Consider the following 18,685-nt stretch of genomic DNA (forward strand, 5'->3'; position numbering starts at 1 on the left):
CGTATTTTGTCATAGCAGTCACTGACTAACACAGTATTGCAGGATATTTTCACTAGATTTAGAGTTCCATGTTGGCAATTGTTTTCTTTCAGTACCTTAAAGATATTTTTTCCATTGTCTTCTTTCCTGTATCATTTCTTAATCTATTTCATCTCTTTCAGATTTTTACTTACTTGTCTTGATAGCTCTCAGATGCTTATCAACAATCATTTATCTACCTCTTTCTAATGGTTGTTCTTGGTGGTAGGGTTAACTCTATCTTGACCTTCCTAATAAATATATTTATAAAAATACTTGTTTAGGTATTTCCTTTAAGCTATAATATGAGACTATTAAATAAAAAGACCCGTTTCTAAATTATAATATAAAAATTAATTCTATTTCTATATTTTATTAGAATTTTACTTCATGAGAACTATTTATAGAAAGGGATATGTATATTTTATTTTATATACATACAAATAAAATTTGACATTAAAGTGAATTATAAAAGTACTCAAGTAAAATAAAACAAATGAGCAGAATTCGATTATGGTATAAAAACTTATACAACTGATTTTCTGGATGTTCATCTCCCAAACTGGATGGATCCCCTTTCTCCATCTCGCACTTCTTGTCTGATGCATCAGCAAATCCTATCATCTTACCTTCAAAATACATTACTACATCTTCCTTGGGATTATTGCAATAGCTTCCTTATTGCCCCTGCACTACCCACAGTCTGTTATCAACACAGCCACCAGAACAACTCTGTTTAGAATGTAACTAAGATTGCATTAATAATTTTTATTCAGAATCTTACAGTAGCTTTCCAATTCATTCAGAATAAAAGTCCATACCCTTATAAATTCTTAAGGGATTAAGGGAATCTAAATGGAATTTTCCCCCCACCCCATTAACTCTTTGACCTTATCTCCTATGACTCTCCTGCCAGCTCCCAGGTTCAGACACACTAGTCTCCTTGGAAATGATAGGTGTCCTCTGTTTCCTTCCTACAGACATTCACTTCTTTCAGGTCTTTAGTCAAGGGACACCTTCCTAGTCCACCCCTGGCCATCCTTTGTATATTTGTAGTTAACCTTCTTCCTTGTTTTGTTTTTCTCTTTAACATACATTACTATCATTCATTTAAATGTACACAAACACACATATATACATGTGTGTATATATTTTACTATATCATATATGCACACATTCTGTTATTTCACTGAAATGTAATCTTAACTAAGGCAAGAATTATTATTTTTTATTGGTTGTTCAAAACATTACAAAGCTCATGACATATCATCTTTCATACATTTGACTAAAGTGGGCTATGAACTCCCATTTTTACCCCAAATACAAATTGCAGAATCACATCGGTTACACATTCACATTTTTACATAATGGCATATTAGTGACTGTTGTATTCTGCTACCTTTCCTATCCCCTACTATCCCCCCTCCCCTCCCCTCCCATCTTCCCTCTCTACCTCATCTGCTGTTGTTCAATTCTCTCCCTTGTCCCTCCCCTTTCCCCTCACAACCTCTTATATGTAATTTTGTGTAACATTGAGGGTTTCCTACCATTTCCATAAGTATTATTATTTTTAAAAATCTATCTATTGTGTCCCAGGCTTCTTTACTTGAGAACAAAGTAATGAATGATATGGAATTAAAATCAAAACACCATTAAACTTTACTTTCCCCAGCCAGTTCCCCCAAATGCCCTGTCCCCATCTTAGTGTTTTTTTTTTTTTTAGATTTTTTGTGTAGATGTACAGCATGCCTTTATTTTATTATTTTGTTTATTTATGCAGTGCTAAGGATTGTACCCAGTGCCTCATACATGTTAGGCAAGTGCTCTGCCACTAAGCTATAGCCCCGGCCCTCCAATCCCTTTCTTTTTGATTAAAGAACTTAATCCTATGGACTCTGGGTTCTCTTTCCCCGTCTTCTCTCCTTTCTTCTACCCAGATTCCTGGGAAGGGCAGGTGCCTCAGTTTTAAAGTACACACATTTTAAAAAGTAAAATTGCAATAAAAGGCTCATGTTGAAAATCAGGAGTACCTTGCCATGTTATTCCCTACTCCAAAGGGTACCTCTTCAGAGATAGTCTATAATTTCTTAATTAATCCACTTTTGATATTGTTAGTATCCTCTTGCAGGGATTTAGCTCTCTTTTTATATCCCTTCTCTTCATTTCTCCTTCCAGCCAGACTCCCAAGTATAGTTGTAGCACAGACTCTAAATTGCTATTCACTGTTCACATCATGCCATTGTAATGTTACTGATTACACTAATTAGTTCACTAATCACATAATGTATTATGATTGCAGTTTTTTCCCTAATCTTCATTTTTCTTGGACTTAGCACTAACCTTTCCCCTTTTTTTATCTTTAAGTTTTCTCTGTACATATTTATTTTTTTCCTAAACATCCAGTCTTATCATACAAATACCTAGCAGTAAATTATAACTAAGTACAAATGTAGGAGAATCATATCTTTTTGCCTTCCTTTCTTTCTTTTCTGGTGACTGACTTCTTCCTGTTTCTCTTCACTCCAGTCTTAACTGCTCTGTAGGTCTGGTACAGAATTGCAAGTTTGGAACTACCTAATGCTACTTTCCTATATTGGATCTCCTGTCTTCTTATCTTTTAGTTTATTCCTTCTTTTGCAAAAGCATACTTTCTAAAAAAGTATACTTTCTAGTACCTTCCTAAGAAAAGGATGTGGCTGCAGATATAGCTCACTTGCCTGGCTTGTGGCATGGTCCTGGTTTGTCTCCAACATCACACACACACACACACACACACACACACACACACAGAAGAAAGGCATGAATTCCTCTTTTGTTTTCTTTATTCTTTCTTTCTGCAGCTCTTATTACACAATTGTTGGCCCTTCTTAATTGCTTTTCTAATTTTTCCCTATCTTCATATTTTTGTACTGGGAAATTTTCTTAACTCTTCTATTGTTCCCAAATTTCAGTTATAAATATATATTTTAGGTGTTATTTGTACTATTATTCCTTTTTCATAGTATTCTTTTTTGAGGATGTATTTTCTCATTTCCCTGAGGAAATTAATTATAGTAATTTTTTAGTTTTCTTCTGTTTTTTTTTTTGTTGTTGTTGTTGTTGTTATGTTTCCTTTTAGATCATTGCTTTTTTTTGTTGCTGCTGTTTTTGCTTTTTCTTAGAACCTTCTGGTTTTCCACTAGCTGCTTTTCTCATTAAAGACTGGTGATCTTCTGGGTCTTTTTGTATTCAAGAGTGGGGCACTAAGAAGCTGAGTATTAGCTCTGTGTGTTTGAACATGGCTTTTTAGCTGGTGACTTTAATACTAGGATGATTATGTAGTGAGCTTGCCTTTTAATTGGGTCACCCCCACAGATGAATAAGTAGTGGTCTCTTCTCTCTCTCTATGTGTGTGTGTGTGTGTGTGTGTGTGTGTGTGTGTGTGTGTGTATGTGTGTGTGTATTGCATTCTCAGAGAGAAGCTCTGCCATCTCCTGTTTATGGAATTTGTTACCTCTTGGATCTCCAGGAACAGAAAGTGAAGGATGCTTAGGGCCCTGCAGTTTAGTTTTTTAGACTGATGCTTATTTTTTACCTTCTGGAGTCATCACTGTGCCTAGTGTACTAAAGCCTATATCTTTTTTCAGTTTTCCCAAAGAATAAATCTTTATTTTCCTAGATGATGGATGGCTCAAGGAGAGTAAAGAAGAATATTGATTACAAGGTAGGACCTGGAAAATTTTTAATTACTTTCCTTGTTTTCATCTATGTATTCATCTTTGCTATCCATGATGTCTTTCACCTTTTTGCGTTGTTCCTCTCCAAGTTCTGTGAGATGAACTTGTTTACTTTCCATAGATAACCTAACACAACTCCTTCCCCACTCACAAACTTAGATTATAGTTCCTATGCTCTGTGGTCTTGTAAATGATGTAGGTAGTTTTTTAATCTCATATCGTCTTCTCTTTTTAATGCCTGTATCAAATAAGATATTCTTTTTCAGTGATAAGCATATTACCTAAAAGTGCTGATGTTTGGGACCAGAAAGTTGCAAATAAAAATGTATTAGGAAATTACTCATTTATTTCTAGAATGGATGTCAGTGCAGGAAAAAAAGTACATATATTTTCTAGCTACAGAAAAAAAAATTTATATTATAGCCATTAAATCCTAGGGATCTTAAGAGATTTTTCGATCTAAAGCTAGTAGTTTTTTGAGTCCTCACCTTAGGTCAAGTACTGTTCTAAGTACATTATACACACACTTATATACATTAACTCAGTCTATACAAACCACCTGTGGTATGTACTGTTACATCCATTTTACAGATAAACAATTTTACATTTCAAAAGGTTTAGTATTAGAAAGTTCACAACCAATACATGGTAGTGCTCAGATTCAGACCTCAAGCAGTAACTCGTATGTTTTATAGTCTCTTAAATATACATTAATCCATAATACAGACAGTTTACTAATCTTTATTACAGTTTAGTCATGAACTAAGGATGTTATTTGAAAGTCATTTCAAATTTTCAGACAGATCCTTTTGTTAAAAAAAAAAAATCTTTCTTATACTGGGTTGGAATCAGCCTCTATGTGACTTTTACTAGGTAGTCTCATAGAGAAAGAGAGTAAATTTGCCTCCTCTTCTAGGATAAACATTCTCATTTGCTCCAGTGAAACATGATTTTCCATGCCCACCATCACTTATTTTGGTAAATGTCTTTTTTTTAAAGAGAGAGAGAGAGAATTTTTTAATATTTACATTTCAGTTTTCGATGGACACAACATCTTTATTTTATTTATATGTGGTGCTGAGGATCGAACCCAGCGCCCTGTGCATGCCAGGCGAGCGCGTTACTGCTTGAGCCACATCCCCAGCCCAAATGTCTTTTTTTTATGTAAATTTTAAATTTTTTATTTATTTTTTTAAATATTTTTTTTTTAGTTGGATACAATATCTGTATTTATTTTTATGTGTGCTGAGGATCGAACCCAGGGCCTTGCATGTGCTAGGGGAGCACTCTACCGCTGAGCCATGACCCCGGCCCAGATTTTTTAAAATTTATATATGACAGCTGAATGCATTACAATTCTTATTACATATATAGAGTACAATTTTTCATATCTCTGGCTGTATACATAGTATATTCACACCAATTTGTGTCTTCATACATCTATTTTGGATAACAATGATCATCACATTCCACCATCATTTATAACCCTATGTCCCCTCCCTTCCCCTTCAATCCCTTTGCCCTATCTAGAGTTCTTATATAGAGTTCATCTATATATTTCTATCCTCCCTATTTCTATCCCATTATGATTCAGCCTCCTTATATCAAAGAAAACATTCAGCATTTGGTTTTTTGGGATTGGTAACTTCACTTAGCATTATCTTCTCTAACTCCATCCATTTACCTGCAAATGCCATGATTTTATTTCTCTTTTATTGCTGAGTAATATTCCATTGTGTATATATGCCACATTTTTTTAATCCATTCATCTATTGAAGGGCATCTAGGTTGGTTCCACAGTTTAGCTATTGTGAATTGTGATGCTATAAACATTGATGTGACTGTGTCCCTGTAGTATGCTTTTTTTTAAGTCCTTTGGGAATAGACCAAGGAGAGGGATAGCTGGGTCAAATGTTGGTTCCATTTCCAATTTTCCAAGAAATCTCTGTTCTGCTTTCCATATTGGCTGCACCAATTTGCTGTCCCACCAACAGTGTATGAGTGTATCTTTTTCCCCACATCCTCGCCAACACTTATTGTTGTTTGTATGCATAATAGCTGCCATTCTGACTGGAGTGAGATGAAATCTTCAAGTGGTTTTGATTTGCTTTTCTCTAATTGCTAATGATGATGAACATTTTTTCATATATTTGTTAATTGATTATACATCATCTTCTGAGAATTGTCTTTTCAGGTCTTTGGCCCATTTATTGATTGGGTTTTTTGTTTTTGTTTTTTTTCTTTTTCTTTTTGGTATGTAGCTTTTTGAGTTCTGTATATACCCTAGTGATTAGTGCTCTTTCTGATGTGTGAGGGGACAAGATCTGCTCCCAAGACGTAGGCTCTCTATTCACCTCACAGATTGTTTCTTTTACTGAGAAGAAGCTTTTTAGTTTGAGTCCATCCCATTTATTGATTTTTGATTTTAATTATTGCACCAAAGGAGTTGTATTAAGGAAGTTGGGGCCTAATCCCACATGATGGAGATTAAGGCCTACTTTTTCTTCTATTAGACGCAGGGTCTCTGGTTGTATTCTTAAGTCCTTGATCCATATTGAGTTGAGTTTGTGCATAGTGAGAGATAAAGGTTTAATTTCATTTTGTTGCATATGGATTTCCAGTTTTCCCAGCACCATTTGATGAAGAGGCTATCTTTTCACCAATGCATATTCTTGGCACCTTTGTCTAATATAACATAATTGTAATTTTGTGGGTTAGTTCTGTGTCCTCTATTTTGTACCAATGGGCTATCACTCTGTTTTGGTGCCAATACCATGCTGTTTTTGTTACGCTTGCTCTGTAGTTAAGGTCTGGTATAGTGATGCCGCCTGCTTCATTCTTCCTGTTAAGGATTGCTTTAGCTATTCTGGGTCTCTAATTTTTCCAGATGAATTTCATAATTGCTTTTTCTATTTCTATGAGGAATGTCATTGGGATTTTGATTGGAATTACATTAAATCTGTATATTGCTTTTGGAAGTATGGTCATTTTAATAATATTAATTCTGCCTATCTAAGAGCAAGGTAGATCTTTCCATATTCTTTTTTGTTTTTAAAGAGAGGGGGGGAGGAGGGAGTGGGAGGGGGAGGGAATGAGAATGAATCTTTTTTTTTTTGTAGATGAACACAATACAATGCCTTTATTTTTATGTGATTCTGAGAATTGAACCCGGGTCCCGCCCGTGCTAGGTGAGCACTCTACCGCTGAGCCACAGCCTCAGCCCAATCTTTCCATCTTCTAAGGTCTTTCTTGATTTCTTTCATTAGTGTTCTGTAATGTTCATTATATAGATATTTCACCTGTTTTGTTAAGTTGATTCCCAAGTATTTTATTTATTTATTTATTTATTTATTTATTTATTTATTTATTTATTTTGAGGCTATTGAGAATGGGATAGTTTTCCTCATTTCCCTTTCTGAGGATTTGTCACTGATATACAGAAATGCCTTTGATTGATTGGTGTTGATTTTATATCCTGCTACCTTGCTGAATTCATTTACTAGTTCTAGAAGTTTTCTGGTGGAACTTTTAGGGTCTTGTAGGTATAGAATCATATCTTCAGCAAATAGTGCCAATTTGAGTTCTTCTTTTCCTATGTGTATCCTTTTAATTTCTTTCATCTATCTGATTGCTCTAGCCAGTGTTTCAAGAACTATGTTAAATAGAAGTGGTGAAAGGGGGCATCCCTGTCTTGTTCTAGTTTTTAGAGGGAATACCTTCAATTTTTCTCCATTTAGGATGTTGGCCTGGGACTTAGAATAGATAGCCTTTATGGTATTGAGACATATTCCTATTATCCCAAGTTTTTCTAGTGTTTTAAACATAAAGGGGTGCTATATTTTGTCAAATGTCATATGATTCTTATCTTTAAGTCTGTTGATGTAATGAATTACATTTATTGATTTCCGTATCTTGAACCAACTTTGCATCCCTGGGATGAATCCCACGATCATGATGCATGATCTTTTTGATATGTTTTTGTATGCAATTTGCCAGAATTTTATTGAGAATTTTTGCATCTATGTTCATTAGAGATATTGGTCTGAAGTTTTCGTTTTCTTTTTTTTTTTTTCTTAATGTATTTTTGCCTGGTTTTGGAATCAGGGTGATATTGGCTTCATAGAATGAGTTTGGAAGTGCTGCCTCTTCTTCTATTTCCTGAAATAAATTGGAGAGTATTGGTATTTGTTCTTCTTTAAAGGTCCTGTAGAACTCCACTGTGTATCTATCTGGACCTGGACTTTTCTTTGTTAGTAGACTTTTGATGGCATCTGCTATTTCATCACTTGAAATTGATCTGTTTACATTGTATATATCATTTTGATTCAATTTGGGCAAATTATATGACTCTAGAAATTTGTTGATGCCTTTGATATTTTCTATTTTTAATGGAGTACAGGTTTTCAAAATAATTTCTAATTATCTTCTGTATTTCTGTAGTGTTGGTTGTGATATTTCTTTTTTCATCATGTATGTTAGTGATTTGAGTTTTCTCTCTCCTTCTCTTTGTTAGTGTGGCTAAGGGTCTGTCAATTTTATTTTTTTTTCAAAGAACCAACTTTTTGTTCTGTCAATATTTTCAATTGTTTCTTTTGTTTCCATTTCATTGATTTCAGCTCTGATTTTAATTATTTCCTGTCTTCTGCTGCTTTTGGTATTGATTTGTTCTTATTTTTCTAGGGCTTCGAGATGTAGTGTTAAGTCATTTATTTGTTGACTTTTTCTTCTTTTAAGGAATGATTTCCATGCAATAAAGTTTCCTCTTAGAACTGCTTTCATAGTGTCCCAGAGATTTCAATATGTTGTATTTGTGTTCTCATTCACCTCTAAAAACTTTTTAATCTCCTCCTTGATGTCTTCTGTAACCCATTGTTCATTCAGTAGCATATTATTTAGTCTCCAGGTGTTGGAGTGGATTTTATTTCTTATTTTATCATTGATTCTAATTTCATTCCATTATGATCTGATAGAATGCAGGGTAGTATCTCTACTTTTTTATATTTTCTAAGAGTTACTTTGTGGCATAGTATATGGTCTATGTGCTACTGAGAACAAAGTATATTCCCCAATTGAAGGTTGGAATATTCTGATTATGTCAGTTAAGTCTAAGGTATTGATTGTATTATTGAGTTCTATAGTTTCTTTGGTGAGCTTTTGTTTGGAAGATCTATCTAGTGATAAAAGAGATGTGTTAAAGTCACCCAAAATTATTGTGTTGTGGTCTATTTGACTCTTGAACTTGAGAAGAGTTTGTTTGATGAACATAGCTGCTGCATTGTTTGGGGCATATATATTTTTATCTGTTCAGTCTTGTTGGTGTATGGTTCCCATGAGCAGTTTGTAATGTCCTTCTTTATCCTTTTTGATTGACTTTAGCTTGAAATCTACTTTATTTGATATGAGGATGGATGCTACCTGCTTGCTTCGCAGTCCATGTTAGTGGGTTGGATTTTTCCTAACCCTTCACCTTCAGTCTGTAGATGTCTTTTCCTATGAGATGGGTCTCTTGCAGGCAGCATATTGTTGGTTTTTTTTTTTTTTTTGACCCAATCTGTTAGTCTATGTCTTTTGATTGGTGAGTTTAGGCCATTAATATTCAGGGTTATTATTGAGACATGATTTGTATTCCCAGCCATTTTTGTTTATTTTTGGTATTTAACATGACTTAGTTTCTCTCTGATTAGATTTTTCTTTAGTGTAACCCCTCCTCTGCTAATTTTCATCATTGTTTTTTGTTTCCTCTTCTGGAATATTTTGCCGAGGATGTTCTGTAGTGCAGGCTTTCTAGTTGTAAATTCTTGTAACTTTTGTTTATCATGGAAGATTTTTATTTCATCATCAAATCTAAAGCTTAGTTTTGCTGGATATAAGATTCTTGGTTGCATCCATTTTCTTTCAGAGCTTCGTATGTGTTGTTCAACAATCTCTTGGCTTTGAGGGTCTGGGTTGAAAAATCTGCTGAGATACGAATTGGTTTCCCCTGTATGTTATATGATTCCTTTCTCTTGGGGGCTTTTAAGATTCTATTCTTATTCTGTATGCTAGGCATTTTCATTGTAATGTGCCTTGGTGTAGATCTATTGTAATTTTGTACATTTGGTGTAAGCCTCTTGTATTTGGTTTTCCAAATCTTTCTTCATGCTTGGGAAATTTTCTGATATTATCTCATTGAAGAGATTGTGCATTCCTTTGGTTTGAAACTCTGAGCCTTCCTCTATCCCAATAACTCTTAGATTTGGTCTTTTGATGCTGTCCCATCATTCTTGGATGTTCTGTTCATGGTTTCTAACTATCTTCACTGTGTGATCAACTTCATTTTCCAGATTGTATACTTTGTCTTCATTATCTGACAGTTCTTTCTTCCAAGTGATCTAGTCTGTTGGTTATGCTTTCTATTGAGTTTTTTATTTGATTTATTGTATCCTTCATCTCAAGTATTTCTGACTGTTTTTTTTTCTTTCAGGTATTCTCTCTCTCTCTCTTGATGTATGTAATCTTTTGCTACCTGTACTTACTGTCTTATCTCATTGTTTGAATGATCAATTTTGGCTTGTATTTGCTCATTTAGGTCATTCTTTAATTCACGGATCATTTTAATTATGAACCTTCTGAACTCCTTCTCTGACATTTCATCAACTTTGCTGCCCATAGGTTCTGTTACTATAGTGTTCTGGTTTGTTTGGGGTCACTTTCCTCCCTTGTTTTTTCATGTTGTCTGTGTATCTTCCTTTCTTGCAGTGTGGATCTGAGATATTACAGTTTCTTCCCTATATTCTTGTAGTACCCGTGCAGATTGCCTGTACCTCACCTTGATGTTGCGCTTCCAGATCCTGTTGGTGTCCCTCAATGGCTGCTATTGCATCCTGTGTCTGGGACCTGCATAAATTGGAGTGGGTGTATCTGGGCCTCTGAGGTTGACCTCCAGGCATAGTCTACTGGTAGGAAGGGGTGGTCCTGAGCCAAAGGCTAGGCTCTGGCAGCATCTGTCCTGCCGGGGGAAGGGTGAACCGGGCCTACTGAGATTCTAGAATCCATGTGGGCTGGAGTGCACTGTCTCTTTTTAAAAATGTCTTTTTGAAGTTACTGTGTTTCAGGCTTATATTCATGATTGTTTCCTAGAGGTCCTCCTTCTAGTTCTGTTCTCCAAGTAAAATATGAGGGATAATTTTCTTTCAGAAATCTCTCATTTCTTTTCAAATCTTCAGAGGCATATTGTTGTATTGGGAAGACACGAAATAGACATTAAAGATAAATGACTGTACAAGAGTTATAAATGCCAACATATTAGATGCCAGGCAATCCTTTAAATACTTTACATATATTAAGTGAAATAATCTACACAACAACTCAGATAGATACTATCATTACTGACATTTTATAGCTAAGGAATATGAGATAGTCTGGTTAAGTAACTTGCCCAGGGTCACACAGTTAATAATTATCAACCAGGTTTTGAACTGAAATTATCCAGTTGCATAGTTTTTGCTAGTAACCCATACACTGTACTACATGAATCTGCAGGACTTTGGAGAAGGAAGTGATCACTGAAGACTGACATAGTTGTCAGTGGCACTTGGGCTGGAACTTTAAGGACTGATTAGCATTTGCACAGTCAGGATGAGTGAAGGATGAATAAATAGATGACAAAGACATCATGTGTAGAAACATGAAGGTAGAATGTTATGAGGAACTTATGGTAGAATAGTTGTGAGGTAGAACATATAAGGGAACAGTAGAATGTAAACCACTTGTTAATTTGGCTTTTCAGGGCCTGTGTGATCTGGCCTTTGTGTACTTACTCCTTTCCTCTGTCATTAAGCTTTCTTTTCTTTGAACCTATTCAGTGTGCTGTAGCCCTAGGGCCTTTGCACCAGCTGATTTATCTACCTAGCATACTTTTCACCTTGGATTTTTATTTCTGTCACTTCATTGTCCTTCAGGTCTCTTCTTGGCCTTTTCTGACTATATAAACTAAAAAAGCCTTTCTCTTTCATTATCACATGAACCTGTTTTATTTTATTTATTTATTTATTTTAAGAGAGTGAGGAGAGAGAGAGAGAATTTTAATATTTTTTAGTTTTTGGCAGACACAACATCTTTGTATGTGGTGCTGAGGATCGAACCCAGGCCACACACATGCCAGACGGGCGCACTACTGCTTGAGCCACATCCCCAGCCTAAACCTATTTTATTTTTATCTTTGTTCTCATTTCTGAATGGTATACAAATTCCATTGTTCAACACTCAGCTTTTTTTCTTTTTCTTTTTTTTTTTTTTTTTTAGTGAGAGAGGAGAGAGAGAGATAGTGAGAGAGAATTTTTAGCATTTATTTTTTAGTTCTCAGCGGACACAACGTCTTTGTTTGTATGTGGTGCTGAGGATCGAACCCGGGCCGCATGCATGCCAGGCGAGCGCGCTACCACTTGAGCCACATCCCCAGCCCAGCTTTTTTTCTTTTTTTGCTAAGAGAATCCTAATTGTGTTTGAGATAACAGTGTGCCCACCCAAATATTTATTTTTTCTAGTCTCCCAGTTATTTAGATATAGCTTTGTCAGTGACATATAAGTGGACACGTGGTGGAAGTTTCTGGGATGTTCTCCAGATACAATGGCATGTAGATGCATGCTGTCACTCTTCTTTCATCCATCTGCCCGTCTCTTGAATGCAATAGGATTTTAGCAATTTTTTTTTTTTTTGTGATGATGAGAGGAAGGTCAAGAAACCTGCAGAAACTGTTATGCTGGTATCAAACAAATCAAGTAATGTCAGCCTTCTTGTTATGTGATCAAAATGATGTCTGTTATTTAAAACCATTGTTAATAGTTTTGTTTGTGTGTATGTGTGTGTGTGTGTTTGTCACTTGCAACAAAAATATCTGATAAAAATAGAAAAGTCTGAAGGGTAACATCATTGATAGAAACAAAGAAGTCCAGAAGGAATTAATTTTTGGAGGAAGACATGATAGTTTTATTTTGGAATGGTTGATTTGAGTAGATATTGCAGTGTGCCTCTACTTACTATTGGAGGCATTTAAAATAGTAGTTATATTAGAACCAGATTGCCCATGCTCCAAACCTGGCTCTGTCAGTTACTAGCTGTGTGACCCTAAGGTAGTCATCTAATCTCTCAATATTTCAGTCCCCTCATCTATAAAACATAGATGATAACAAAGCCTAGGGGAGAAGTGGTTGAAGTTGAGAGCAGATAATATGTTTTTAAGAGAGAAAACATAGCATGAGTTAATATACAATGAAAGTAAAGAATCAATAACTATTTTATATCTACATTATGGGATGTGGACATAAGTGGAGTCAGTGGAGGAGGAGATGGAACAGAATCATTCAGAAAATAGGAGGAGAAACAGGAAAGCAAAATATTGAAAAAATCAAGGGAAATGCTATTTTAAGAAAGTAATGCTCAGGAGTTTAGATTGTTGTTAGAAATAAAAAGAGAATAGGAACTAATTAATGGCTTTTTAATTTGAGGGATAGAATGAAATGTTTTTAGCACCGTGAAAGGTAAAAGGATTTAAGTTGAGTAGTGAGGAGATACAAGGGAGTAAACATTACTTGTACACCTATTGTACTTCAACTATGGAACTCTTGCAATGAAAAATACATTTCCCATGTATACTCTTTATTATGTGCTAGACATTACTATATATTGTATGAATTTACACATTACTGAACAGGATTATATAAATAAGATTATGCATGCTACTCTTTGAATAATTGGAAGGGCTTTTTAAAAGTGATTTTGACTATATTTGATTTGCACATTATGGGCTGACTTTAGAACCTAACCCTTATGTAGGATATAGCTCCAGTATAGTGTATACCCATATAGCCCATATGGATATAGACTCTTCTCTACTTGGTATAATTTTACATGTATGGTGGAAGAGACTAATGGACAAGGTTTTGGCTTGGAGAGAAATCATCTGGTTCTATTTCTTTACTCTCCAACTAGTAACTTTGTGTGAAATCATTTAACTTCCATCCTCAAGCTTTTTCCTTTGTAAATTCTGAAACCTCTCATATCAGTACATAGGAAAAGTATGATAAAATATTTGAACTCCTGAAAGAAGTTAAGCTTCAATGTACTTTTAGTTATATTATTAAAACAGAACAGTTTAGACTGGTAAACCAGTGAGGTCCCTTTTGAAAAGTAATAATGAGGTAGTGAATTCAGTTATCTTAACTTAAAAAAAATTTTTTGGGGGAGTACCAGGGATTGAACTCAAGAGTACTTGACCACTTAGCCACTATTTTATATTTTATATTCCAGCCCTATTTTATATTTTATTTAGAGATAGGGTTGCTTAGTGCCTTGTTTTTGCTGAGGCTGGCTTTAAACTCGTCATCCTCTGCCTCAGCCTCTGGAGCCACTGGGATTATAGGCGCACACCCCCCGTGCCCAGCTAAAAATATTTTTTTACTGTTTTATAGGATACGTATTAAAAGTTTGGAAACAAGAAGTATAAAAAAGAAAAAAACCTCTAATTCTTTCATTAAGAGATAACTAATATTTTCTTCCTTTGGCATTTCCACTTTTATTTGCCTTAAAATCACATCATTCTTGTCATATCATGTTTGTGTGCTGATTCTATTCAACTATGTTAATATAGTTTTTATAGACTTTCTATTTTAGAGTTTTGGGTTCACAGCAAAATTTCACGAAGGTACATGGAGTTTCCACAGACCTTTTCCCCCATTGTTAATATTCCACAACATGGAAGTTTGTTATAATTGATGAATTCATATTGATACATCATTATCTCCCAAAGTTCACAGTACACATTGGGTTCACTTTGTGTGTTGTGTATTCAGTGGGTTTTGATAAATATATAGAAATATGTATCAACATAGAATCATACAGAACAATTTCACTGCCATAAAAATTCTCTCAGCTCTGCTTGTTTATCTTTCCCTCCCCCAGCCGTACTTTTTACTGTCTCCATAATTTTGCCTTTTCCTGAAGGTCATATGGTTGGGATCAAACAATATTTGGCCCTTTTGGATTATTTTTTTCATTTTATAATATGCATTTAAAATTTCTACATGTCTTTTGATCTCTCATCTCTCTCTCTCTCTCTCTCTCTCTCTCTCTCTCTCTCTCTCTCTCTCTCTCTCTCTCTCTCTTATAATATTCCATTGTCTGAATTTATCATAGTTTAGTTATCCATTCACCTACTAAATTACCTAAGTGACATCTTGGTTACATCCATGTTTGGGAGATCATGAATAAAGATGCTGTAATGATGTTTCCAGGTTTTGATGTAGACTAATTTGGATAAAGCTTTAATATATTTTTCATTTGATAGTCTTTAAATATTTTAATAAACTCAGAAAAATTGAAAAAAATATCATTTTTAAAGCTTGAATAATTATTATGCATAAGGAGGTCTTACATTGCTAGAGGGTTTGCAAAAAGTAGGTGTATTTTGTAATTAAAGGGTAAATGTTTTCTTTCTATCATTTTTTCTGGGGCCCAGATTTGAATCATATTGATGAGCAGAGTAGTCCATTACCAATAAACTCAAATGACTTCTCTCTTGATATTGAAAGAAAAAATGAGGAAGTGATAATGTTAGCTCTACTGTGTTGATCTAAAAATGATATTATGCAGATACTTGTCTGATAGATACTGTACTTTTACAAATGACATTAAATGAATGTATGAATGTAAAATGACAAACTGTTTTGGAATATGTTCAGCTGTTGGCTGGTGGTGAAAGATGATTTATCTGATGCCAGCCTTAATTTTTCATTTTTCACATTTTTGCCCTTCTCATTTTTTTGGTAGGATGTAAATAAAATAGAGTAATATATAAATTAGCAGCATGATATGAATTATAAGATCAGAATTTTATCACCTCTAGTGTTTGTAGTACTTGATTATTTTTTAAAAAATGTTTTTTAGTTGTTAATGAACCTTTATTTTATTTATATGTGGTGCTGAGAATCAAACTCAGTGCCTTACACATGCTAAGCAAGCGCTGTGCCACTGAGCCACAATTCTAGCCCCAGTACTTGATTATTTTAAGTGGTTCATTTCTGTGCAACTAAAAATATATTTATATTTAATGTCTCATTATTTTAAATTTAACATTGTATCTGTATGCTAGGCTACCCCATTTCTTTTATCCATGTTTCAAGAGAATCTATAAATGTAATATATAAGAATTTGGGGCTGGGATTATATTTATATATAATTTGGCTCAGTGGTATAGCGCGTGCCTGGCAAGTGTGAGGCACTGGGTTCGATCCGCAGCACCACATAAAAATAAATTTAAAAAAAGGTATTGTTTCCACCTACAACTAAAAAAATATTTATTAAAAAAAAGAATTTGATGATGGTACAGTTGAATGTTGATATTTGAAAGAATTTTGAATCCCAAATCTACAGACTATAGAAGTTGTGGGTGCCTTCATAAAATTCTAGGTGTTGCTTTTTTTTTATGTAATGCATCTTTAGGAGGTAATATGTAAACTGTGGATATTACTATGTATGAGAAAACTACTATTCTTATTGATTATATTATTGCAGAAATATTTCACTCAAAATATTTTTAAACATAGGAATCTTTTAAGAAACTTAAACATAACCTTATATTGTTGCTTTTTGTCTTTTTAACAGTTTTTTGAAGTAGGGAAATTGGATGTCTTTTACCAGTTTATAGATGATAGGTAATTTATTCAAGGTCACATTGAAGTAAATTATAGAACTGAGATTAGAATGAACTTTCTGAATCCATTTAATTTTATCTGTCTTTGGGTAACAAACAGTCTTTTACCATATTTTATCATAATTAGTAATACCATTTTGGTGTATTGCTACCACCAAAAAAAAAAATTACAACTTAACTCTTTAACATGCCTTCAAACTAATATGACTAGAATATTTGCTTGTGGAGTGATCCCATAGGGTGGAAGTGAATATGTAACTTTTTATTTTTTAAAGGTGACTAGAAATATTGCTTTTATTGTGTAGAATGTCTGAATTGATGGACTCCTCTTGAAATGAAAAATGAAAGTCAATAGTAACACATTTCCCCCCTCCTTTCCCCTTTGTCTAATCCACTAAACTTCTATCCTTCTCCCCCACCTTATTGTGTGTTAGCATCCACATATCAGAAAGAACATTCGACCTTTGATTTGGGGGGATTGGTTTATTTCACTTAGCATGATAATTTTATGGCAAAAGTCATAAAGTCATTCTTTTTATGGCTGAGTAATATTCCATTGTGTACTTTTCTTTATCCATTTATCTTTTGAAGGGCACCTGGGTTGGTTCCATAGCTTAGCTATTGTAAATTGAGCTGCTATTAACATTGATGTGACTGTGTATATAACTATTTTTAATGGAGAAGCATGTATTTAACTATAAATAAACTATATATTGCTAATTCAACTTTAATCTTTTAGCCAAAACAATGAAAATAATAGCACTGGATTAATGTAAACAAGAGACGGTAACAAGAAGGCTAAAACACTATGTTTTGTCATAGTCTCTAGAGTCCCCTATTACATCCAGTAAGGCAATCTTCTGTACTTTCTTTTACAGATGCTGAAGATTTCTTCTAAGGAGAAATATCCCTTATTTACTTTTGTAAATGGTCATTCCAGAGACTTTGACATTACGTCTACCACAACCAATGAAGAAGACCTTTTCTTAGAGGATGAGAAGAAAAGATTAAAAAAAGTCAGCACAGAAGAGTTTGTCCTACTATAAAGAAGAGAACATTTGTGCCCTTTGAAAAGAACACTGAAAGGGGAAGATGAAGAGGAACAAGTACATTTGAAAGTGTTTGTTTTCACAGATATCTTAATTTTGTATGTTCTTTAAAAATGAAACATTTGAAAATATATAAAGATATTTTTCTGAAAGAGAAATGATTTAATGAATATTGCTTTCTAATATATATTAAGCAATTCTGGTTGCATTCCTATTTCTGTAAATCTCTAGTGAAACACTACTTTCACTGTAAGCCTTTTCTTCATTCTTGCATCTGAGCCCATTGTTCTCCTGAAAGTTTTATGGCATGGACCCCTTCAAAGATTGGATACACTAGATAGCTTCAAAAAAACTCAGTTTGTATTAATAATCAGAAGACCAGAGAATGAATTTTAGTGCTACCTAAGCCTCCTGCTATTAGTGCAACCAGAGGCTATATATATATTTTGGATATATATTAATAATTAGATAGTATTTGCTACCTATGATGTACATATAATTATAAATAAGCAGAATTCTGAGTTAAGGTAATACCAAGCAATATGATTTTATAATGGTTACTTGTTTGTGCTTGCTTTTTAGTCTTATGAGTAGTAAATATAAACAATTGATTTTTCCCATGAATTTAAAGGTTATGTTATTAATAAAACTGCATCCATTCAAATCAGATAAAGGAAATTATAAAATAGCAATAGTGCTTGCTTCCTATCTCAAGAATGAAATTTTATAAGAATTCAACTTAATATGCAGTTTTTAAATCTAAGATAAGTACCATAAAGATATCAATAGATCCTCCTCTGGTTTTGCTGTTTGTTTACAGCAGTATATTAGTGTTTAGAAGCCAAGGCCATTTTCAAGGTAAATCTGCCTTAAGTGCATTGTACGTTACTTAAAGGTAAATTTGTGATATAAAAATCCAAGACTTATTGTTGAGCCAGGATTATAAACTAAATAATAAAGATGTGAGAACATAAAATGCCTTTGTTTTGGTTTTAATGTTGGGATTGTTTTAATCCTTTCATTTGAAAAATCATTATCTCAAGTGAATTCTATTTATTTATAATGATAGCAAATAATATTGTTGTTCTGAAAGCAAAATATTAACTTATTTTATAGAGATTCTGGTTTTCAATGTATAATGGTGACTCAGTATAAAGATGTAAAATTTTGCATCATCTAAAGCCATTGATCTATTCTATCAGGAGAGTCTATT

General features: G+C 33.9%; 1 protein-coding gene across 8 annotated transcripts in view; it reads left to right on the plus strand.

Annotated features, from left to right (window-relative positions):
- The window catches only part of Atg4c (autophagy related 4C cysteine peptidase), a 92,677-nt gene extending 74,229 nt beyond the window's left edge, over positions 1-18,448 (plus strand). For 3 of the 8 annotated variants that reach the window (XM_013363980.4, XM_021734828.3, XM_013363979.4), the window contains exons 12-13: positions 3,677-3,721; positions 17,302-18,448. In XM_013363980.4, the coding sequence (XP_013219434.2) occupies positions 3,677-3,721; positions 17,302-17,469 (213 nt within the window). In that variant the 3' untranslated portion in view covers positions 17,470-18,448. Of the gene's footprint in view, positions 1-3,644; positions 3,722-17,301 lie in introns of all 8 variants that reach the window. The other 5 variants (XM_013363982.4, XM_013363981.4, XM_040288771.2 and 2 more) reach the window with 4 other exon arrangements.
- Positions 18,449-18,685: the final 237 nt, after the last annotated feature.

The sequence above is a fragment of the Ictidomys tridecemlineatus genome, chromosome 11 (assembly GCF_052094955.1).
Source record: "Ictidomys tridecemlineatus isolate mIctTri1 chromosome 11, mIctTri1.hap1, whole genome shotgun sequence".
NCBI lineage: Eukaryota > Metazoa > Chordata > Mammalia > Rodentia > Sciuridae > Ictidomys > Ictidomys tridecemlineatus.